The sequence below is a fragment of the Strix uralensis genome, chromosome 6, assembly GCF_047716275.1.
Source record: "Strix uralensis isolate ZFMK-TIS-50842 chromosome 6, bStrUra1, whole genome shotgun sequence".
Classification (NCBI taxonomy): Eukaryota; Metazoa; Chordata; class Aves; order Strigiformes; family Strigidae; genus Strix; species Strix uralensis.
In genome coordinates, this window is record NC_133977.1 from 41,338,872 (window position 1) to 41,363,871 (window position 25,000).

Consider the following 25,000-nt stretch of genomic DNA (forward strand, 5'->3'; position numbering starts at 1 on the left):
GAAGGATCTCAACTTCCAAGAAAACTCAAGCTGCTCCTTTATGAACCTGATCTGCTTTATTTTCCTCTGCAGTCACTACTGGGACTTGAGAGCAGGGAAAGTCAGGCATAAAAATAATTTCACTTCCATAGCAAAGTTGCTAAGAATGAATACCAGGGAACATGCTAATTTTTTTGCCCAATCTAGTCACAGCTACCTTCAAGTCCCACTGTGAAAGTTCACATTTAATAAGGTGTGATTAACAAATGCTCAAGGAAGCCAAAAATTGTATGTTATGAAATGAAGGGGAGATTTGGCAGGAAGGAAAATACAGGAGAAACCACAGATAGAATAACCCAAGTGACAGGGAAATTAGTGGATGCCTGGAAATTGGGACTCAGACTGCATTTGTTTGTATGAGAGTTTCCTAAGCTTGCACACACACAGGGTTTCTTTTTTCTTCTTTATTTCGCTTTACAGTAAAATTGAAAATTCAAGCTTGATATATTGAATTATGGCAGTATTGCTCTTATGATCTGTTTCCTAAATACGCATTTCTGCCCATTTAACCTGTTGGTTAAAAGTCAAGCTTGAAGAAAACTCTGGCCTTTGAACTGTACACATACTTTGGCTTTGAACCTCCAGCCTTGACCTGGGGGTGCACCAAATCCAGAGCCAGGAGGCTGCTAGCTGCCATTCGAAGCACAAGTTTTGCCACGATAAGGAAATCCCATAGTCTTAGCTTGGGAGATTTTAGCATGATCAAGTCACTTACTCAAATTAGCTTAAAATCCCAAAGCACTCTCAGCCTAAGCACTCCTCAGACCCTAGTGCTGCCAGAATAAAACCCTCACGGGTGAGGTGGGAGCTTTCCCAACGCTACCAACCACCCAGCTGGATGCACCAGATATGCCTGCCTGCATCCCTGCCTCGTCCCAGCTGCCTGCTGAGCCCACTCGGAGCAACACGCTGACGTCCCTTTGCTAGTATCTCCACAGTTGCTAATTTTGTTCCTCTTTTGTTCCTCGTAGACGTTCTGCTTTTCCTCAGCACCTTTTTTTGTGTCCTTCTCCTCACTGAACTGCCCACGCTGTCTCAGTCCCTCCCTCTGACTTACTTTTCCCTAGCATCGACAAGCCCAACCCTTGTCTTGTTCCACTTCACAGCACCACTCTTTCTCCATTACTTCAAATTTCCTGATTTTTTTCTATGCACACTGCATTTGATGCCCGTTATACCCTTCTCACCCCATAGCTGTGCTCCATCCAGTTGCCCAGCACTTTTCCTCCCCTCAAACGGAAGTCAACCACCTCCACTGCTTCTCATCCAGACCTGCATCCACCCGCCCTTCCCCAAGGCTGGGTGATGTGCTCGTCCCTCAGTCTTTGCCTGCTTTGCTCATCACTTGCACATGGTATTTGTTCAATGTTGCACCTCCTGCTCATGCTACCTGGGGCCTCCCTCCAGCCAGCACAGAGGTAGCCTGGCAGGGAATCATCCATATTTTATAAATTAATTTAGAAATGAGAAGATTAAAATACTTCATATTTTCATATTAATTTATAATATTACTAAAAAGGCTATACTAGAGCTATTTAGTCTACCACATCCATATCAAGGACTCCGTTTTGATCTAAGGGAACATGACAGCTTGAGCAAAGTTCTTTGTTCAGACACCACACAACATACCTTAGCAGTGCGCAGCATGCAGCTGTTACAACACTAATTGAAATATGTTTTTAAATGTATCAGGTTTCTGAACATTTGCAGAAGAATTATTTTTTTCCCCCGTGTGCAAAACCCAGTATTTCAGCCATTTAAAAGGAGTGCCTAATCCCTACAATGCATTAGTAGGCCATAAAATAAAGCTGAAGTAAGGTATTTTACATTGGGGATGGGGAGAAGTCTACAGTTTTAGGTGGATGGGGAGAACCTACAGCTGTGGGTGGATGGGGAGAAGTCTACAATTGTAGGTGGGTGGAGAGAACCTCCAATTGCAGGTAGTCTCAGCTGCTTTATCAGCTATTTAGCTAACACACATTAAGAGCATTGTCATGCAGGGTCATAACATCAGTGGAGTAAAGATGGGTCGGAAAGAAGCAGATTTGGACATCCCACCCCACAGGTTTTACCCAGTCTCATCTGAGATGACCTGTGTCACCCATGGGGGTTGGAGCTAGGCCAGAGGTACCCAAGGCAACTCACAGGAAGGCTCATGAAACACTTGTGTGTCATCAGGTGGATGCCACATTTTGCAGTGAAACTAAATGATAAATCTCTCACAAATATCTAAAGGAAATGTTTGGACTTCTTTTTATTCCACCATCTGCAAAAAGAAGTTCCCACAGGGGCCTGGGCTCAATTTACAGAGGGGAAATTATATGTAATCTGTTTGCAAAGTCTCTAAAATTGCATTTCTGTGAAAACAAAACAACAAAACATAATCTCTAACAGTAAGTATCTCTCAATCTTTGTGGGCTAAAAGTCTTTGACTGAAAAGCTATGTGTTTCCCATTTGCAGTGGTATAAAAGTCATAAGACATCAGATCATGAGCTGTCACTGGTCTCAGACTAAATATCACCCATCCTTTGCCTAAGGCAAGTGGGTCTTTTTTCTGCGGGAGGGGGGCAAACAGAAGTCCTGCTCGTTGGAGGAAAGAAGGAAACATTTTTGTGACAGTTTGTTTTTATTTTTTAAAGGCAGCTCTTTTGAAGCTGCTTGGGGGTTTGGATGTTAGATGTAGTCCCAGTGGAGATGGATTAGCGGCCAGAGCACAGCAAAGCGGTCAAAGGTGCAAGATAAATGCAATTTATTTATAATTGCCCAAACTGCACCTGTTCTGTTTTGAATAGGAGACCTTGTCTACAGCACAAATTTCACAAGCATAGAATATATTCTTTTTTTTTCTTTATTTGAGTGTAAAATGGGGAATTCTAAACTTGTATCAGAGTAAAGCAAGAAAAAATAACCTTTAAATAGCATGTAAATTTTTTATGAATCAAGCTCTAAATAAAGAAAACTCCTGAGCTGGGAATTCAAAATACTAGCCAGAGAGAACTGATTTGCTATCAGGCTCAAGAACAATATTTAGTTTACAGAATCAATCTGGATATAAAACTAGTGCTTGCATCAGCATGAAAGCTACAAAAATAAAAAAGAGGTCTTAATAAAATATACAGTGGAAAAAGAAAGGATGAAAGCACTAGCACAGCTATGAGGCCCTCGACAGCCCACACAAGTAATAAAATAGAATATGATGTAATATAGAACAACAATGGAAGGATTTAAAATTTCTAGGTAGGATTCTGAAAAACTGTTTCCAGCTTTTGTTGCAGAGCAGGCACACTGCAAGTTCCCTTGCAAAGCTATGGTAAAGCTGGTGTGTAGCAGACATGGGCGTTGACGACGGCAGAACAAACGCTAACCTTCGCCTTACTCCTGAATCAGCCCAACACAGCACTGATGACCAAGGTGGGGCTGGATTGCTACCCAGGAGCCAGGTTTTTTCTCTATTTCTAGATACTCAATTCTGTTTGCTCTCCTGCTCACTTACCCGATACTGTTTTCCCTCCTTACCTGCAACACAAAGATATTTTTGTTTGCCAAATGGCACTAATGCTTTGCCAAAAAGGCAACCATCTTCTTCACCTTTAGTAAGGAAGGTGTCTCGAGCCTTATGCTAAGTAGCTTGCAGAAATCTGAGATTAGACACATGCAGTATCTGCTCAACTAATTTCAGCCTCACCAAAGTTAGGATGAGTTCATAAGACTTCACAGGAAAATAATGTGAGCACCAAATTCCTGTGCTACCTGCCATGCTCTGCACCCTAATTACAGTGCTGCATCCTCTGGTTTTAAAGATATAGGCTCTTGTGAAGCTCAGACTCTAAGAGGGGCACGTAACTTCTCCTAAAATTAAATCGTATCCCAAATTTGGCAGATTTTGGTCCTGCAACAAACAGTGACCTCTACACTAAATTTCAGATCAGCCAGGACCAATGCAGTTCACTCATTCCAGTAATGTAATAAATATTCCTTCTCCACATGAACCTAGAAGCTATTGCAGAATACCTCTAATGCTGCATAAATTAAAAATTATGGATTGTGAAATCTGGGCCCCTTTTTCTACTGTGCTCTAGCTGTGGCAGGCATGGCGTACAGAGGTAATCACAGAGCTCCTTGATCTGTGACTGCATGATCCTATCAAAAGTTCTTGGGTTGACACAAAGAACCAGCCAAATCCCATTCTTCTTCTTGCCCTGGCAGGGAAACAGCTTCATCACACTACCTACAACATTCCTGTTTTCTCCTTTACGGTAATTGGTGTTGCATGTGATTAAGCCAGCTCATGTAATTTTACATGTCAATGTTACTTTTTGCTCCAAATAGTTTCACTGGGATAAGTCTTTAGGGTCTGCAAAACAAGAACGTGGCCTCTGGCTGACTCTTTTAACCCTTGTTCTAGCATTGGTTTCAATAGGTATGTGGACCGGAGAAATGGTGACAAAGGCAAATCTGGTTGTTCACATATCAGAAAAAAGACCTGAAAAAGCACATGGATTTTTTTTACATAGGAAAAAGAACATCAATATAAACAACATCCACTATTTGTGCTTCTCCAGGAAAGACAGGAAGTGTTCCAATTCCTTCTAAAATATGTTTTTAATGAAGTAACAACAGATCATGATCAGCTGGACGGAAAACAGCAACACACTCAGAAAAGAAGCTTTTTCTCTTTTTTAGGTTTCAAAAAGTTGATTGAAAAATCTGGGCCTACTCTTACAATAACTCCAAATGCAGAAGATGGCTTTACTTTGAATTCGGATCCTTCCACTGAACATGACTGCCATTTCGCACCTATGTTATTAATGCAATTACAAGCTTTTTCCAAAAACTATCAAATTAATTTGAAATTCACTTAAGATGCATGCTAAGCCATTAGCCAAAGTCCCAGTGCAGTGTGCCTCCTGAAGGCTGTGAATGAGTTATGGAGGCTAGCCCAGCCGAGGTCTTCAGAGCTCCCAGCTACCTCTATCTAACATTAGTGTGATGTGCGGAGGCTCCATAAAAGCAAACGCGTCCTTAATAATACTTCACACTTTATATAGCGAGTTCCATCGCAGGATTTCAGCCTGCATGAATTAAGATTTACAACACCCTGGAGAGGCGGGCTGGTATCGTTTCCCTCTATTTCAAAGATGGACGAAGGTGAGAGAAAGATGAAGCAATTTGCTGAAATTCGCAGAGGAAGTCTGTGGCAGAAAAGAGCGCAGCACGCTCAGCCTCAGCGCCTGTGCCTTTGCCACAAGACCATCCTTCCTGTCTCTAAATGCCACGCTTGAGCTTGATGATGTGCTGTAGCTCTAGTGTATTAAATATGACACCGTATACACGTTCTGGATCATAAGGCTGCGTCCCATAAAATTGACGGACGTACAGTTGAGAAGCTGAAAGGGACAGAGCAAAGAAGAAGGAGAAAAGTCCCTAACATTGCAGCTGTGTGGTATTTTTCTAGGCAGTAGGTTCCTGTGCTACTTAAAGACCAGAACATATTTTTGCTTTTACAAATACAGTTTATTTTGCAAATCAAGGTGATTGCACACATTTCAGCTTGTCAAATTTTCAGCCTTTCAACCATATGTCTGTCGACCTTATGGACTACCAACTTTATGGGATTCAACCATATGTCCAGATCCCGATATATATGAAGGCCAGTTCTAACATAAGAGCTTTACGGTAGTAGTGTAGTAAACCATAATGTTTGCAGATGGCTGTAATAAAATCATTCAGGAGAGGAAAGGTGCAGGGATGTAAAGCCTTCAAAGCTTCTTCTACTGAATAAACAATTTGATCTGAATAATGTAGTGGGAAGCACATTCCACCAATGAACTACCTGATCTAGTCCAAAATGTTGCTTTTCATTTTCTTTCTTAATCCCACATGTATTTTAACTTCCTTTTTTATTTTCCTGTGTGGGATTAGCTTAAAATTTGGAAGAAAAGTATAAGAAGGAAAAATAACGAAGAATTTTTTTTTAAAGGCAACAGTCCACTCCCGAATTGTAAATTTTTTGTATGTGAAATGCCAAATGGTTATGTGCGGCCTGGAAGATGTATTAATAGAGAGGTATAAGTTTTTTACCGTTACATGGTGAGATTGAAGGATGATGTGACTTGCTTCATTTCCTGAAGTAGGACTCAGCTTTCAAAGTTAAGGAAAGTTTCCTCCTGAGTAAGCTTTTTCTAACTCTAGGAAGTTGGAGTTTGGTTTATGTCCTGCTGCACAATAATTCACATGGTAATTCACATTCCCTTTGTCTAACATAACTTGATATCTCTATTATTTGGGGAGCTCCAGTCCCGTTTTCCCCTAACTGAAACCCACTGAGCCGATGTATCCCCCTCAGAGAGCTCTCCACCTCCGGGCTCCTGCCTGTCCTGGCTGACAGTGGGGAAGGGAACACTGCCTGCGAGAGGAACCACAGCCAGCATAGGTGTGATGGAGGGTCTTTTTCAAACCAAAATATTTCTTAAGCTGACAATCCGCAGTAAGCCTTGGCAAGCTTCTTTGAACTAGACAAAAATAAGTTCCTACTTGGGAAAGAAGGAAACCTTCCCTGGGCATTAACTGAGAAGCGAAAAAGCGAAATGCAACCTCCCTGTGCTGCTGGCGTGAGAAATCATGACAAGAGCAACCCCTGTGAGCTGTTTACTTTCAGATAACTTGCCCAGAGCCAGGTCTTGCACTGCTAACGTCAGTGGAAGTTTTTCTATTGGATTAAATAGTGTGGGGTCAGATAGTGTCTAAGAAAGGAGAAATACACTGTCACTCTTCCTTCCTATGCCAGATTTGTGTTGACCAAGTTGCACTCCTTTCTGAGTGCTCGGGCCTGCCTTATTTGAAGAGGGCTTGTCCTGTGAGATGCTGAGTGCCAAGATGGCCATCACACTCAACATGACATGAGCTCACCTAGCACCTACCGAGATTCACCCCATCACTTCCTACAGTCCTTTTCCAAGCAATAACCATTGAAAAAAATTTAAAAATAGGTTGAACTGAGCAAAAGATATTATTTTTTCCCTGCTGAAAGCCTCAGCACCTGCTGAACCATTCATTGCACAAGTGTACTCATGAAACAGTGCAAAGACCATAGCGTGGACCTCAGCCCTCCCCTCGGCGTGCGCAGAAACCCTACCTGTGTGCTCGTATTTGTGTCGCAGCAGGGAACTGCTCTTCTGGAATGTCTTGTCACATAAGTCACACGCGTACATGCCACTTTCTGTCTTCTTGATCTTCTTTCGGGACAGACAGGAGTCAGAGTCCGTCATGTCGTCGAGGCCGGACATGTAGTCTGGGGTTCCATCAAGCAATTCTCCCTGCGAGGGAACCACCCGTCAGCGACACGTGCTTCCACCACCACTCCTTCCCGTGGAGGAACCAACCACCCCAGAAAAGTTAAAACAACATCTGCTTAAGCTGGTGGTCCCTCTTAGCTTAGGAACCCATTGATAAAGAAACTACAGCTGATGGGAACTGTGGAAATAATGAGGAGCCTCCTACTTCTCTGCCTTCAACCAACTTTCTATTTTTGAATACTCTGCACTAATATGATTTACACAAGCAAATGGTATTTATCATATTGACACTAAATATTTTCGAGGAGCTGAAAATGAAAAGGGGAGGCTCTTCAGGGATGGCAAAAAGTATTGTAATATTTTACAGGGGTGAGTGTAAGCAACAGCTAAGAGATCATTCCTTTCAAAACACTGAAACTTGGATATATTCTGTATCTGTAGAAAGGTTTTAATTGAATTTTATATTTAGGTACAAATGTTATTATTATGCAATCCATTTAAATGTATGTCTCCCGACTAAAGGCCTCAAGCTATATTTTTATATTTAATTTTGTAATTTGAAATAGGGAATATTAATAACACTTTTTATCAATGTTCTATCTATGTTAAAACAGCCTTCAGCATTAAGCAATAATGAATGTGGATCAGTAAATTATTAAATTTCTTGATATTTATTTTGTCTTGATCCAAAGAGAGTGCAAACTTGCATGATAACATACATTTCCATTTGCTATCACACAGTTCGGTTTTCTTAGACTAGGTTTGCACTAATTAATATTAGAGAAGATTAAATAGGCTTAAATACATTTACAAAGAGGGCAGATGTACTGTAAATTGGAATAGTGGAACAGCTGTTATGGAGGTGCAGTGCTATTTATGCTCCTATTGTGCAAAGAGGGATTACAGCCTGTAATGTAAAACCATACCTGATTTTCACATTTGAAACTATAAAACATTTACTAGTCAGTAAAATTACTAATAGACCATAATAGGACATAGGGGAACATACGCAAATGTAAAAGAATTATTAATCTATAATCAGTTAATCTCATTTAACTAAACTCTGTACATTATATCTGAATACACCCAGCAAAAAACTATAAAAGTACATGACTACTGTAGAGCAGCTCTTTGCTGTAGGCACGCAAGTGGCGAAATCCTTTACTACTCATGTATTGACCCTGGGACAACCTGAGAAAAGTATTAAAGGTTGTAGTCAGGCACGAAGACGTGCTGACCCAGATTACATGTCCAGGGAAAGACTTTGTCTGTGATTAAGGGCCCTAGCTGCTACCTCTCCAAATAATTTTGTTTAATCTCTGGGTTTTTTCAAAGCTGTTCCAGATGACTGGCAGGATTAGAGGACTGGTAATCTGGGGAGGGCAGTAGGTGGGCTGAAAGAAGGGGCTGTGGTGAAGCAACGTTAACGTTGCTCATCCCCCAGACATTCATGAGAAGAGAAAATGGCTTTCCTATGCATGGTGTGCAAGCAATCACCAAAAAAACATAGAAAAGGAAGCTCTGAGGACTTTCAATGGGATAGAGCTGCTACGAGGCCATATGGACCACTGCTCAGAGGGCTACGGCTTTGCATCCAAGTGTGGGCGTGATTCCCAAGAGGTCTCCCACTGCTCCTTTTCCCCATGGTGAAATGCTCACTGTGAGGGGAGTCCTGAAGAGATTGGTTTCCCTACAAAATTTGCCTTTTTTTCTTATTTTATTGCAGGATGGGATTTTTCAATAATGTTATTTTTATTTAGATACAATTCCCATAAGGAACGACTCAGCTTTTAACAGAATCAAAACATAAGCATTATGCCTATTCAAAGGTATTGATACTGTTCTGAATCCAGGTAGAGGTACTCCTAAGGTAGCTGCAATTTGTTTTCCTACCCCACTGCATTTTTGCAAGTTCAGACTAAAATCAACCCTGCTAACTTTGTTGGAAATGCTGAATATAACTTTGGGCTTTTTTTGTTCTGTAAGAGGACATATCACAAAATACTAAATTCTAGCCTTCCAAAAGAAAACAGTTGCCACAATTTACCTGAAATCCTTGTTTCCGCTGGTACTTTCTCCTTTGCTGCATATCAGCAAAAGTAGCTGCTCCAGTTGGGTAAGTATAGGCCATATGTGGTAGGAAGCTCATCTGATCTAGTCCTGGGTATGGTCGCAGCCCAGGAATACTGGTCTGGACTGGTGGCATAAAAGTGGCTGGGGGAAATGCGCTCTGTGGTGGAAGTGTTGTGTATAAAGGTTTGGCACTAAATGGGTTCATACCAAATACTGGGTTAGTGCTTTTATCCAGATTATTTGAATTAGAAAACTCTTTCTTGATAAAAGTCAAGTTCAGTGGCTCATCTGAGTTTTCAGATGATGAAGAAACACTGTTGTGTTCTAAATTTACACTATTAGATTTTGTTTTGTTCTTTGTGGCTATAATACTTTTGGGTTCCTTCATTTGTTTTGGTAAAGACAAGTCCAAAGGCTCAGCCTGAAGCTCCTCAGAAGAGAAACTGTTTGGAGTGTAAGAACTACTGTGGGAGTTTTTAGAAGATGTGGAAGAAAGATTTAAAGGAGAAGGAGTATTGCTCCTAGAGTGGTCCAATTTATCAACTGGTTTAATATTGGTAAAATGAGGAGGTTTTGTTAGCCTGAGAGGAGTATCACAATTAGTAACACTGTTATGGAGTTCAGCTATAGATGGTGAAGTTATAGAGTCCACAGGCTTTATTGGAGATCTGGCTGACAAAGAGTCTTTAGTGGGAGTGTTGTTGGTGGCAGCCAGCGCCACCTTGGCACTGGCCCTTTCCAGTGATGGTGACCTGGAACTTGAATACTGGTAGACTTTTCTTTGTTCAAACCATTCCTTCACAAATTCCTGAGGAAGGCCAACAGCAATGGAAATTTTCAGTAGTTCATCAGAGTTGGGTTCCATATTCATAGCATAATATGCTTTAAGTACAGACATGTGGTCCTTGTATGGGTTGATGGGGCTAGTCATTCCTTTCTCAGAAAGTACTGATGACAGCAAGAGGGTTTGCTTATCAAACACTCCAGGTTTGTTGGGAACCATGTTCTCATGAGGCTGAAGGACTGCCTTGATTTCTTCGTTCATTTTACACAGGTAACGCTCATGCTGATGCAACGGAATGGGACCAGGAAAGCTTTCTTTACAGAACTGGCATGAAAATGGAGTGGATACGTTATGGTTCTCTATCATCTTATCTTCAGTTACCAGGTCTATTAGGGTTCGCAGCTTCTCTTTTTTAATGTTATTGAGCTGCCTCCTCGAGTCTGTGGTTAAGCTCTGGAGGCAAGCTTTGGCTTCATTGACTTTCTCTAATGTATAGTCAATAATACTTTTAGTGGCACCATTATGACTTACTACTGGAAGACCCACGGGGGGAATATTGGGGGAGGTAACTCCTTGTTCCTCGGCTTGAGAGCATGAATCCTTCATATGGTAAACCTTCAACTTGGAGATCTCTTCAGCCTTGCAGTCCATTTTCTGCCTGGAAACCGTGTTGTCCACAATCTGTAGGACCTTCTGCACCTCACTTAAATTACTGCCTACTGCAGGAAACCCAAGCAATGGTGCTTCCATCCCTACACCTAAGTGCTGCATTGGACTTTGAGCAGAAGCATGAACTCCTAAGGGGCTGGTTGCTCCAAGTCCACCATTCATAAAAGGACTAGTTGCACTAAACCCATGTGAGGCCATAAGAACCTTATATTCATTGAAATCTAGTGGTTCTGTTTTAATTTTCAGTAGGCCTGTTTGTTCAGACATACTAAGTGGTTTGCCATTCTCCAGCTTGTTTCTCAGCTGTGTAATGGCTGAATTAGTAGGAGAGGAAGATACAGAATTAGGAGAAGAACCCGTCTTGATATTGTTTCTCATTCTGCCATTTACAGAGATTAAACCAATACACTTCTTGCTGCTGATGTGCGAACTGTAGGAGCCAGAATGGGAGAAACGTTTCTTGCAGTTTGGACACTCATATGGTTTTTCACCTAAAATGATAATTAAAACCAAATGTTAATTATCATTGTTGCTGTACTGTTGCTGCTATAATTGCAAGCGACCGCATTTGATACCCAACTGATCGTCTGTGTATCCACTGATTAATAGTGAGGAAAATATTACTTCTATGAACACGGCCACATGCCACCACTGCTTTACCCTCCTCTTTCTACGGGTCTTGAGGTCAGTTTGGACCCACGATCTCCAGTCGGCAACAGCTGCCAAGGTGTGAGGTTGGCTCCAGACTGACCATTCCAAGTCACAGGTAAGTACCCTGAGGTGAAGGGAGTCAAATCAAATCCAGACTGTTCAAATTTTATTTGTTTCTTCTTTATTTTATTTCTCTTTCTTCCAAAAAAAAGGAATTTTCACTGGAAATGAGCATGGTATGAGAAACTGAGTCCTGATGGTAGGACCTCCACGTCAGCATTGGTGGAGGTTTGTGCCTGGACAGAGCCCAGTGGCATTTTGTGTGCTGAATGCTGCGTCAAGCAGCAGAGCCAAAATGCACAAGTCATTCAATATGAGATGCTTTGCGCTTACTCGTTATCTGAGAATATGAGCTGTATTTCACTTGGAGGATTTTTTTTTATGGAAAATATAATGGACTCTTCAGGGTGAACTGAGTGAATGCTTCTGAACTCAAACTGCCAAACAAACAATCTATATTATTTGCAGGAAGCTTTACTATTTCCAAATCTTTCAGCGAGACCGTGGTATTAACAGCATGATAAATGAGAAATACTCAGATATCACTTATGAAATACCTTAGTAGCTCCAAGAAGCCAGAAGCAGAACTGTGTAAATTTTAAGCAGTCTTTAAAACTCAGCTAATTAAACAAAATGCAAATGAGCACACCAGCACCTCCGCTACTCACCACTGTGAATTCGCAGGTGTTCCTTCAGATGGTGTTTATATTTGAAGGCCTTGCCACACTCAGTGCATTTGAACTTGCGATTGCCTGCTCCTTGGGTCAGCATTTGGTGCTAGGAGGGAAAAAAAAAAAAAAGATACCGACATGAATTTTATGCAAGAGAAGCCATGAATTTCTAGCTTAAAAAACAAAAACAAAATTAATGTGGCTCTGAATTTATCAAGCGGACCAAAAGGTCTGCATGTACATTTATTTGTCTCATCAGTGTTGCAATAAAAATCAAAATGTTGGCAGTAAACCGAAACAAATGAGAAAGTACTTTCACATGAGCATTCGATATTTGCTTTAGAATTATTTCCTAAGTCTCTCATCAGAAATGTGTTGCTTTAAGGTATCTTACGATGAGAGAAACTGTTTTATAAGAAGATTTGTGGCTCTTAATATTCCTAGCAGATTCTGAACATGTGGGACTCTGCTTGTTTAAAAATTCTGTTTACTGCGTGTGTAGGAAAGACAGAAACACTGTCGTTAGTGGCATTTCATGTAAGATTTAATTCATTATCAAGCAGAAGAGACTGCGTCTTCAGCATGAGCTGCTGCTGGAAATGTTTTTTAAAATCACAGAGCAGCAGGGAAGACTTGAGCTACCTTTCGTGCCATGTTTTCCCCCAGTGCTCTTCTAAGGGGTGAGAGAAAGTTGAAAGTTAAAAGTGGCATAAAGATATAATCAAAGGCAGCTGACCTTTTTGCAACAAGCAAGAAAAGCCCCGTGACTTTGAATTTGGAGAGGAAAAAAAATAATTTAAAAAATCTAATAATATTAATAATAATGCAGCCAACCGCTCTGGATGCTCAAGGTAGGAGGTCAGCCTTTCTCAGGCGGCCACGACACAAAAGCCTATTGCAGGAGTGGGGCGGGGGGGGGGGGGGGGGGGGAAGGGGGGAAAAAAAAAGAAGGGAAAAAAAAAAAAAAAGGCAGCGCCGAAACGGTATGACAACTGCGAGGGTGTGCTGCCTCTTCCCACATTCCTGGCGAGACAGATGGTGTTACATGGGACACAGGGAGGTTTGTTCAAACAGCAGCAACCTTCAAAGATCAAGCAGAGCCCAGCCCGCCGCGCGCCATTGAGGGACCCGCGCTCATATGTTGCTGAGTTGCATAAACAAACAGCAACAGCTGTTTTGTCTCCCCCCATCGCCCTCCGAGGACTACTATAAACTTTAGTTGTGCCACTGTTAATATGATACAATCATTTTAATTTACTAATTGTAAATGCCATGAGCAAATGAGGGGACTTTTCAACACCAAAGCTACCATTCATAATGCGCCAGTACCAGCGCGCTCTCGCATGTGAAATTTCAGGCGGTTACATTGGATAAATATCTAGGCAGATTTCCCCCCCCTTCCCCCCTCAGTGTTTTTAATGACACAAAGCAAAAGAAAGAACCTTACAGAGGATCAGGTTAGGAAAAATACACATGTGAAAATGTGTTTGTCTACTGGAAAAGCCACGGGAAGGAAAGAATAGGAGAAACCGCTCTAGAATCATTTATATTGATTTAAGATCAAGCAAAAGATACAGATCTCTTAAAAATGCTAATTGCAAAAAATCGCGCGATTAGGAGATGTGTGTTTGCCTAACTGAATTTACCTTATGCTGAGAAAAACCCACCAAGAGAAATACAGCCAATTATGATTTTCAGGTTTTTAAGAAAAATAAATACCGCATAAAGCCTTTATAATTTGACACAACGCACACATCTATTTATTTAAGTTTTAACCACGCCATTTGACTTTCCATTACAGCCCTCCATAAGATGGGTTTTCAGAAGTAATTCTCCAGTGAGGACGAGAGTAGTTTTTCTGCTGGTGTGTAAAGAGTTTTGGGGCACAGGTCTATCGCCAGCCTGTTTAGGAGCACTAGGGAAGCTCAGTCACCTGTTTGAGATACGCAGCATTTCCTTAAATGCAGCAGTGATATTATATTACATGCATCACATTGAGGAAAAAACTGCTTTGATTTATTGCCGATACGCTGCCGGGCTATACAAATGATAGCGATGCTGCAATTCCAGTGCATGCATGTGTTAGTGGCACAATCACAAATGATAGCCTATATGTACTGTAGGAAGAGTTATTCTAAAAATGTGTAATTATGTTTAACAAACGATTATACAAAATACGCATAATTTCACGTGATTGAAAAGGTTACTCGAAAAGTAATGAAAAAATATTAGCGGATCTTTTAGTATGTCTTGGAGCTCCTATTTGCAACACTGCAAAGTAAAACTAGGTGAAAAATGGAATTAAAATTGCTGAGATGTTTAATAATGTATAATTAAAATGCTACAGTTTCATTCACTTTTTGAGGAACATAAAAACGAAACTAAAGTCAAGTTAAAGTGCAAATAAAATTTCTAAATTAGAAATTAACACACTCATTCGATCGTGAACATAAGACTATTAAATCATATTAGAAGAGACCATCAAAAAATCATTTAGACCTCAATTAAAGCTATTACCATTAAAAGATCTGCATCTTCAAAATGCCATGAAAAATTAATAATGATTGCCAATCAAAGCAATATCGTTTCTCTAAGGGGTTATTACAGAAAGAAATCACTTAAAACCAGCCCCCCACCTGATCTGTCCCTGGCTTGTGTGTCACCATATGCCGCTCGAGCTGGGTGCGGTAGGCAAACGTGTAGTTACAGAGAGGGCACGAGAAGTTCTCCTCGTTCTTCTCGTGGCGGTACTTGATGTGCTCCTTGAGGGACGTCAGGCGCTTGTAGCCCCGGTCGCAGTAGGGGCAGGTCAGCAGTTGGGCGAAGGCATCTGGAGTTCCAGGTGGCAGGTCTGTGCCCCGGGATGGGAGGGGGGGGAAGAGAAGCAGGCCAAAAGGTCAGCAAATCAATGGCAGCTCATGGGCTGATTGCCCAGGATGGTATGAGAGGAATCGCTGCAATCTGCTGCCCGAGAGGGAGGGACGGAGCTTCCAACCGGCGGCGGGAGGCACCGGCACCCACGCACTCCCACAGCAGACTCGCAGGACCCGCTCCAGACCCCACTAGGAAATTAATTACGGGCATCGCTCCTCCCGCAGACCTCACTGGCTGGAAAACTAAGAAATACTTTTCCCGATCGATTGGTGATTTGCATTCCAGCCCCAGCTCATTCTATTACTTACGCCATTGACCGAATTCTTCCTACCGACACTCTTCCAATTACTTATCAAGGTATCAGAGAGCAATAGGCCAGCTATCCCACCTTTTGTTCCATTAAAACTCTATTAAAACTTCCCAAACTCCCAACTAGAGCGGCAGCCTTTCTCCTGTTTAAATTCAGCTCTTCAGTTCGCCCGCCAAATAATACAAATTTGCTGACTAAAAAATCACAATACACTGAAATTACAGCCCCAATCTTTGCTCATGAAATTCCATGCCGCTGCAGCTGTTCTTCAATTTTTAAGGTAAACACCCAGGCATGTAGTGCATTTATAATTGCAACAGCTGCACGAGGTCAGGATACTGGCTAAAAATGAATTACAGCCTCACCATTTTCTTCTTGCCCATTGGCCTCTGGAGTGCCAAGGCGAGACAGTTCCTCGGGGGCTTCGGGGTAAATAATGGCTGTGTCGCTGCGCTGCAGGTACTCTGCTATGCTGACTGCATGCCCATCTCCTTCCTCCAGTTTCCTTTTGGCAAAATATTCCTCAAAGTCCGACGTGCAATTTGCATTCTTCACTAAAATCAGAGAAGGGAAAAAGAAAGGGGGTTTGAGTGCATCCTTCCCGAGAGCTGGGGTGGGTTAGCATCATTACACACAGGCTGAGCTGCTGTACTGGAGCTACAAGGCTGGGGCTGCAGCTGGATCCTTCCTCTCATCGGTCTTGCTCCAGCTCCTAATAAAATTAATGCGGGCTTTCCACCACCGTGGATGGAAGTAAGGGCGGGCAGTTAAATTAACAGGAACACGGGCTCTCTAGGGCAGCAGCAGAAGTTTATGAGGCTTGGGTAATGCAGGTAATCTTTCATCTATGGAACCTGAACCTTCAGGGGGCTCCTGGGGGACCCACAGCTCTTGGCATGAATGCAGCTCGACCTACAGGATTGAGCTCAGCTGCCCCCAGACCCCCCGACAGTCCCTGCATGGGAGACGGTAGTTGCAGGTGGTAAAGACCACAGCCGCTTCTCCTCCATGACAGGTCCTGCCTCGGGCTGCTCTTCTGTGGCAGGCACGAGAAGAGAATTGCTCACAACATCTTCCTTGTGTTCTTTTTCTCCCTGAAAAATTAACTTGGAATGGGAGAATAGGTTTTAAAAAAAGTATTGCTTCATAGATTTCCACAAATAGAACCACATGTTTTAGACCATAACATGGATACTGAGCCTAAAACCACTTTTACAGTCTGTACAAGAGTTTTCCTTCTTTTTTTTAAATGTAAACCCAATTTTTTATCGTCCATGCAATGTCCATGAAACATATGCTCAACCACAAAACATCCTGTTACTAAAAATATGCTTTTCTCCTCCATGTATGAACACTGCATACAGAAAGGACCTTAAAAACTCTGGGACGTTATAGACAAATATTAATATCATTACACCAGGAGAAAAAAAGGAGCTGATCATTTTCTTTCTCTATTCTTTTTTTTAATAACAAGTCTTGGAAGATGCAGTTGGTGGCAGGGAATTAAATAAAGATACTTGTTTTTAACTGACCGTAAATGAAAAGAACGGCTTATGATTGATTACATTTTTAATGTATTTCTCCTTAGGTGAAACAAGAAAATGAGGCAACGCCATAAACTATTCTACAGTTCATGTAAAAGCAAAATATTAAATGGCACGATTCTGCTCTCACTGATGCCAAGGAGCAATATGGAGTAAACTTATGGAAATCAAAGGGGCTATTGGCCCTACAGGGTTATACTGGTTTATAACCACTGGAAATGAGAGACTAGCCAGCTCCTTGGTGTTCAGAAGCAGGCAAATGCTTTGCCTCAGTTTCCTACAAAAATGCAAGGTGATGCTGGCAGTCAAAATGAGATGTGGCCTCTGACTGAGGCACAACTGGAAACCTGAAAGCACCTGATTTGAAGCACTGATCTCGCCGTCATCGATAAAAGTAGATATTCATCTATGCAAACCTCATCCCTTTAGCCGATAAAATCAAATCCTCTGGCTGAGATAAATATGCCCTATTTTTCGTATGAGCTGAGCAGCTTCTCAACCATTCTGCAGTATTTTAGTGACAGTGACCAAATGGCACAGGGCAGAGGACCCCATTTTTGGAAGGAAACTTCTGTCCCGATTGCAGGGGTTTTGTAGGGAATCTCTACAACACCACAGAGCTCCCCACTTGGTCCTTCTGTAGCTCTGTTATCATTTGTTATTAGTATGAGAAAAAATCTCTCTTTTTCTTTTTTCCCCCCAAAAAAAGTAACTTCTAGAGAAGGGAAGTGTGAGTATGGAGAACAAGACTGAGTACCTTACCTCCATTTTGTTGCTGTGAGAGAACTATAACAAAATGGTGGTTACTGAAGTACACCTTATGCACAAGAGTATCAGACTACATTTTTGACTTCGTTTTTATCAGAACAAAGCTGAGACATTACTTTTTACATCGAAAACCTGACTTTTCATTCCCTTGCTATGTCTAGATCTTCCAACTGTTGCCAGATCATCCACCCTCCGGCTTAACACCCATCTCTCCTTCTCTTGGCTTAGCAATAGATCCAAGGCAAACAAGTTTATTTTTTGCCAGATTCAGGTCATGACCCAGTAAATGCTACTTGTGAAGCAGGGAAAGAGAGCTTTTCTCCAGAGAGAAGATATGGGATCAGGAAGGGGAAAGGGTGGGATGGCTCCAAGGGATGGCTTCATGTGTCCTTCTCCTCCAGGCAGGCTGGGGGGGTTTGGAGTTTGCAGATGCATTTATAGGATGGGGACTCCAGCCACCGAGCAAGGCCTGAATTAATATTAGGAGTTTTGGTCCCAAACTTGAACCTAAATGAGGTTCTTCCTTCCCAGCCCCCAAGTCGATCTGGAGGCTGATCCAACAGGCTCTGGAGGACTGCTGAAATATTACTGGCCTTGTTTTCCTAATTCTCTGGATTATTTAGCTTCTATGTCTGTGCATGCAATCCGGGAGCTAAAGCAAATGTTTATGTCTACATTATAAACCCCTAAAAACAAGGGGATTTAGTGGAAAAGCTGACAGATCCTTAACTGAAACAATACAACCAGTGCTGCAACACCACAGATTAACATAAATAGCGAAAGGTGACCATGTGTATCTGGTTTCTCACCAGCGACGTTACTGACAATTCAGACATGACTGGAAGCTCACCCAGTGTTACTAAAAAGACCCATCTGATAACCATTAGGTTTCTCTCTGGATTTCTGGGGGGAAGGCTTGCTTCTCCCCCTGAGCCCTAATTTATTTTCCATGCAGAAAGTCATGTTCCCAGATTCCTCATGGGCTGACACTGCACACACATTGCACATCCCCTCCTGCGAGGCAAGAATTTCAACAAGATCTACGGTGGGTGACCTCACCAAATAAGTCTTTTTTTAATTAATTATTGGAGCCTGGAGAGCAGAAATATTTGCAGCTCCAAAAGCTGATGTGGCCATGTCACATAAAAATAAAACACATTAAGGAAAGCTATCTTTGGAGGCATTTAGGACCTTTCAAGATAAAGTGAGAGAGAGGTTCAAGGAGCTTGGGAGACCAGTTATTTTGTGTGGGAACTCGTCCTGCGAGATGGTGATAGCTGCCCTTAATCACAAACAAAGCTAATAAAACCACAGCCTTCATTAGCCAGGAAGTGAGAGGCCCCCATTGGTACACACAGATTACAGCGTGAAAACGGCCTGTCCTCCAACCTGCCAAGTTTTACTTCTGTTTTCCTCCCTCCGAAGGTTTTTTTTTCTGTTCTTTAAATTATATTAAGAGTTCTTTACTCAAAGCCTGTCAGATGTTAGTAATCGAAACCAGGAAATTTTTTTCTGTTTGTTCGCAGGGAATTTGTTAATCTATTTTCTGCAAACATCCCAGATGTAATAACCGTAACAGGTACAATAAAATAAACCATAGGAATTTCTCCATTCACATTTTAAAAAACCCTTCTGCAAAACATCATTTTATCAAGTAACCATTTCAGAAATACCAGAAATATTTACAAATTAATTTAGCAGGGCCAAAGACTAAAATTTTCACTGTAATGGTCACTTTTGCTTTTCCACTATAAAGCCTCTGTGGTTCATTATAAAAATGCAACTGATTAATGTATGGATAACAAGATTTCCTTTTTAAGTACTACTAGGAAGTGGTCATTCTGACAATAGCAGAATAATTTAATAACAGAGACTTTTTCTTTTAGTTTTCTTTCTCTACTAATGACATTCTGCAATGAATTTGATGCTAAAAATACACCGCAGTTGTTGCATGCACCTACAGCCACTTTGCCTGTTGGATATATGTGAATGAGTCTGAAGACGTATCTCCTATCTCTGTGCTCAGTGCAGGTCATGGAGTGCTACAACATCTGGTGTCAAGAGGGAGAGACATGTTGTGTTAAATGAGAGAAACCTTCTTGGCCCATCTGGAAGTGTCTATGCTAATCTGTAGGAAGACACCAGTGCCTTTCTTGGACACCAGATGGTCACTGCGGTATGGCTTTTGCTGAAGATGGAGTCAGTGATCCAACTTCTTTCACTGGGTTGAGTCAGCCTCACCTCAGCTATTTTATTAAACATCAGTATTAAATCCCCCTACTACCTGCTGGGAATAATTGAGGCCAGACACTCAAGACAGGCTCTAACCCTATAGTGAGACTGAAGAAGAAAACTTTGAACATTTGCCAGAATAGGTAAGAAGGATCTCAAATGGCTCAGGGACTGACCTCTTCCCTTTCCTCCTCAAGTAACAGTTGGGGCATCTCAACAGACAAGCCAGAGGACTTTGTACTCTGCATGAAGGATGCTGCAGCTCCTAACTGTCACCTGACATCTTCCACTCAAGGTGAAAAGACTGGCAAAGGCATTTAGTTCATCAGATGATTTAATGTAACTAATCTGACATTGCTCTTAAGAGACTATGGAGACTGCAGCCATTACAGAAACATGTTCTACCCAGCCTACCCAGGCACCAGCCTCCACCGAAGGAGGTGTCTCTGAACGCCTCAGCGATAAAAGATTTGAATTAAACACTAGCAGAGGACTAGACAACTCAGAATGGTTATTTGAGCAAGCGACCCATTGCAGCAAATAGCAGCTGGCATAAAGAGGAGGCTGGGACTTTTGCACAGGACATCTGGGGAAGGAATTGCCAGGTGCAACATCCAGAGCAGCTTTTGCATTTTAAACGCAGACCACCTAAATGCAAAGCATTCTTTAAACCACAAGTTTGCAATGCACCAAGCTGGGTAGGGGCAACCCTTGTCTTTTCCCCCAACTGGTTTCAGAAGAGGAAGGACACCCCACAGCTATGGATCTGACACAGAGTTAGTGGCAGGGCTGTGCGGGGGCTCGACGGCACCCTGGCCCCAGAGAGATGTCGTGAGGATGAAGTCAAGCAGGCAGAAGAGACCATCAGATACTGGAAGGGAAGGGGCTAAGAGGACATGAAGTCTTCCCCCTTGAGCAGACCACATTGCAAGTATGAAAGAGTCAAGGCCTGTTATGGTAAGGAAAATATGTGCAAAGGAAGTCACATGGACTGATAGGGGACCTCAAAGGCTCTGGTAATGGTAATTCAGATAATCATCAAGTCTTATTTCCGAACCAGACATCTTCTAAAGTCCTGTTTCTCCAAGTGCTAAGCACAAGTTGTCACTTTATTAACATCCCTTGGAAATAAAAAAGCTTTTAAAATATATACGTATCCAGTTCTGTACAGCAAGATCATTAAGTAAATACGTAATGATAAACTGTGACTTGGTGCCACCCTCCTTTCATACACAATAAATCTAATGGATGAAAAAAGCAGTGACATGGTTTTATTTTCCTATTATTTTCCCCCTCAAGAATTATAAAGTAAATTTCTTGTGTTACTTAATAAGAGCATTGGGGTTTTATGTGGGTGTTACCAACATTAGGAAAGTGTGAGTAATAAAATCCTTGCAAGACTTAGGTACCACCTTTTACAGTAATGTTTCTAGAGGGCATTACCTATGAACTAAATCTCATAATGGCATGCATAGAAAGGTACTTATACTAGAAAACTCTTACTTTTAACCGTGTAAATCAGGGCTACCTGCAACATCTCAAATTGTGACAAAATGCAAAAGAAACATTGGGTGATGTATGGCATTCAGCTGTGCTGAGGATGGAGTGGAGCCTTGTGGCCTTTGGAAAGAACACGGTAAACCCCTGAATTCATTTGGATTAGAAAATAGCAACAGAAACCTTTTGCTGTTTTGCTCTGCTACAGAAAAAAAAAGAGATGGCTCGGAGATGATGCCTGCTAAATATCTCTGTCCCCTTTCTTGTTCCACAAAATGTATTGATTTCTAAGAAGAGGGGAAAGAAAGAGATGTGGAAAGTGGAGGGGAAAAAAAGAAAGATTAGCCAGAAACATAATAATCTCATAAATATGCATTTAAAGTGTGTGTGTCTGTGTATCTATGTAAGGGGTTTATGTGTGTCTTGCTGAAAAGATGTTTTCAGTCTCTGAAGTAGCTTACTCTGTGCACCATGCGAATCTGGGGTTGCCAGGAAGGGTGCACCCCATCCTCATTATCAAGCTTTTTGTACAGTCTCTCTCATTAAAAGACTACTGTATCTTGGTCCAGCTACTTTAAAGTATATGAGATTTGCCCTTGCTGGGAAAACATCTCCTCATGCTGCTGAAAACTATTAGCTCACAATGATGCAGTTAAAAGGAGTTAGGGGCTGAAACACTGCGGGGCACAGGAGGGGTAGCAAGGACTCTCACCGAATAAGTTTGTCACTGCACCATTGCCATCAAATTGGGGGAAAAAAATAAAACCAGGAGAATTATGTAAATGTCTCCCAATTGTTAAACTGAAAACAAGAAAAACATTGTTTTGTCACTTCACGCAAAGCTAATTCTACATGATACAGAAGAAAAGTGATGCTCATATCATGCAATACCTTACCTGTACCATTGTTTCCAGTGGTCTGAATTGTGGCTTCAGGCCCCATAGTGTCATAATCTTCCTTCATTTCTTCTGTGAAATAAGCATGCACACTTTTAGCATTTGCACATTATTGCATTGCTTACAAAGCTAGGGAGCACAGTGCAGTAAGAGGGAAGATCCTGCTAAGGGAAGGAGAGAAAAGGGCTGTTGTGGACCTCTATACAATGGCTTTGTTCTGGCAACTGAATGAGTTCAGCAGGGCTGGATGGACGAGAACTTATTTACTTTAAACATGACAGCGAGTGGTGGAAAACAGAACTATTTGTTCAGAGTAAATGAAGGGCTTTTCCCAATATCAAATCTAATAAGCAGTCGGGTGATAAAAAGGGATTTTTTTTTTTTCTTTTTTTCCGTATTGAAAAGAAATAGTCAGTTAACAGATAATGTGAGATCTAGACCTGGAAGAAACTGCGAATACAAAAGGAAGATGCAAGAAGTTCTTATATCTCTATTTCTATCTATCGTCACACAGATCTTCTGAGCTGTCATCATCATGTTAACCTCATTGGAAGCACAGCATGTATTAATATCAAGCGGTGCAGAAATGTGACAAATTTTCAACTGTGGGCAGTTCTTCTCTGCCCGTACGATTTGTTTGCATCTTCTGTGCACTCTGTGCGCTGACAAAGTCTGCCTTTATGGCCATAAATTGAGTTAATTCACATGCAAATGAGTGTGATATGTGCAGAATTATTTACTATGTATTTATCAGGGATCGGTTTACTTTCCATGAAACTGGGGGTTCGGAGTGAGTTAAAATAGCATTTCAAAGAGGCTGGATGCAGCTCCGTCACTAGGGAGAACGCTTATTTTCATAGATGTTTCAGCCTGCCTCAGAGTGCCTGTCAAACTTGGTTTCTTGCTGCTAATTTGTTAGTTCATGTGCAACAGGTATTCACACATACAGCCCGGTTAAGATTTAACCCTCCAAAGGGTTTCCACAGGCCAAAATAAATATACATATCGTTTCTTTCTCGCCTTTTCAACTTCTCCTAAATGCCAGCCTTTCTCTGTTCGAAGACATGCACAAACATACAATCTCTCTTTTTTAAGTGAGAGAATTTAGTATTTGAGATTTAAGTGAAAAATCTGCTTTAATCTTTCACTTAGCTGTGCCTGTAAGAAATAAAATGTCAAAAGGCACCCAGAAATGGTTCAACAGCGACCGAAAAAAGAAAAAAAAAAAAGAGAGAATTTCCCAGAAACGAACACAAGTCGATGATGATTCAGGAAGATGGATGCTGCTTGGCCAATCAAGTGATAGACTGGCAAGAAGATCAAAGCCCGCTATTAAAATCTTATTGATATGAAGCATTAAAATTCTTATTACTCATTTTTTGTGAGAAAGATTTTGATGAGGACAGAAACTGGCCCAGTATTAATCCATTTCCATGACAATGATTTGACTGAAGATAGGGGAATAATATAAACAGAACACATTTCTCGGTTCATTCCTAAATTTGTAATCTTGTAGTATTCTTCAGATGTCACATTCTACAAGTAATTAGTTGGTAGAATAACAGGTTCTAATTGTATCATTCTAATCAAAACTAAAGCACAGAATGACTTAATTCAGAGCTTTACAACCAGCGTACAATACTGTGGTATAAATATACATGTTTATGGCTTTGAAGCTTTAAAAAAAAAAAAATTAATGAAAGCTCTTAAGTTAAAATATGCAGGTACAAACAGATGCTAAATTTGTACAAAAGCATAGAATATGCAGACCAGATGAAAAATATTTGTTTAAACTGTACAGCAGACAAGCCAGCCTTGATTCTTTTCCCAGATCTGGCATTCTGCCTCTCTAAGGATCATTTTCACGGGGATATCTTGCGTCCAAAACATTTAGGAGTTCAATATGTATTAATAAAATGTTGTCAATTATGATAATTGATCTGCTGGGCCAGTCTCACATCTGATATTTTTATTGCAGTCTACCAGAAATTTTAATCAAAGTACAGTACTTCTGAGAAGTTCAGCCTTAGATATAAATATAGTTATTGTGATTTTCTTCCTTGATCATCTCATGTGATTTCTGGTAGTAAGGAGTCACAAGTATCAGAAGTTTTCCATCTGAGGGCACATCTACCCAGTCAGCAAGGGGAAAACAGTTAACAGCTTTTTTTTTGCCTCTTCTTTTTTTTTTTTTTTTTTGCATAATAGTGGTAATGTTCAAGATTTCTGCTGCACTTCCTTCCTCATTGTCATTTTCTTCTCTGGTAAAGAGAAGTTACAGTGTCTAGTTGCTTCCCAAAAATTATTAAACACTCACGAAGGCTCTGAGCTGCTTCTCACTTTGTGCAGGTCACAGGAGTACATGCTGCAATTTTTCATGTACATTTTTATTCTTGTTTAGCTGACGGTTGCACAATTCATCCTTTAGCATTGCGACACTCAGCTAACATGACTTTTCTTTACCTAAACCGGCCCTCTTCCTAAAATCTGTGACCCTACTTTCTGTATTTAAAAAAAAAATATTGACGGCATTTTCTTCCTCTCAACATTAATTTGCTAAAATATAAACTATGAATATACAGGGCTGCTTCTGTAAATCGAGAGCAAAGCTCCTGAGTGTTGCATGCAGGCGAATA

The 25,000-nt window shown here is 41.2% G+C and overlaps 1 protein-coding gene across 4 annotated transcripts in view; it reads right to left on the minus strand.

Annotated features, from left to right (window-relative positions):
- ZEB2 (zinc finger E-box binding homeobox 2) overlaps nucleotides 1-25,000 on the minus strand; it is a 115,816-nt gene that overhangs the window by 3,730 nt on the left and 87,086 nt on the right. For all 4 annotated transcript variants that reach the window (XM_074873781.1, XM_074873780.1, XM_074873782.1 and 1 more), the window contains 6 exons: nucleotides 22,365-22,436; nucleotides 15,793-15,981; nucleotides 14,880-15,094; nucleotides 12,241-12,349; nucleotides 9,383-11,352; nucleotides 7,176-7,356 (listed from right to left, as the gene is read on the minus strand). In XM_074873781.1, coding sequence (XP_074729882.1) covers nucleotides 7,176-7,356; nucleotides 9,383-11,352; nucleotides 12,241-12,349; nucleotides 14,880-15,094; nucleotides 15,793-15,981; nucleotides 22,365-22,436 — 2,736 coding nt within the window. The remainder of the gene's footprint in view (nucleotides 1-7,175; nucleotides 7,357-9,382; nucleotides 11,353-12,240; nucleotides 12,350-14,879; nucleotides 15,095-15,792; nucleotides 15,982-22,364; nucleotides 22,437-25,000) is intronic.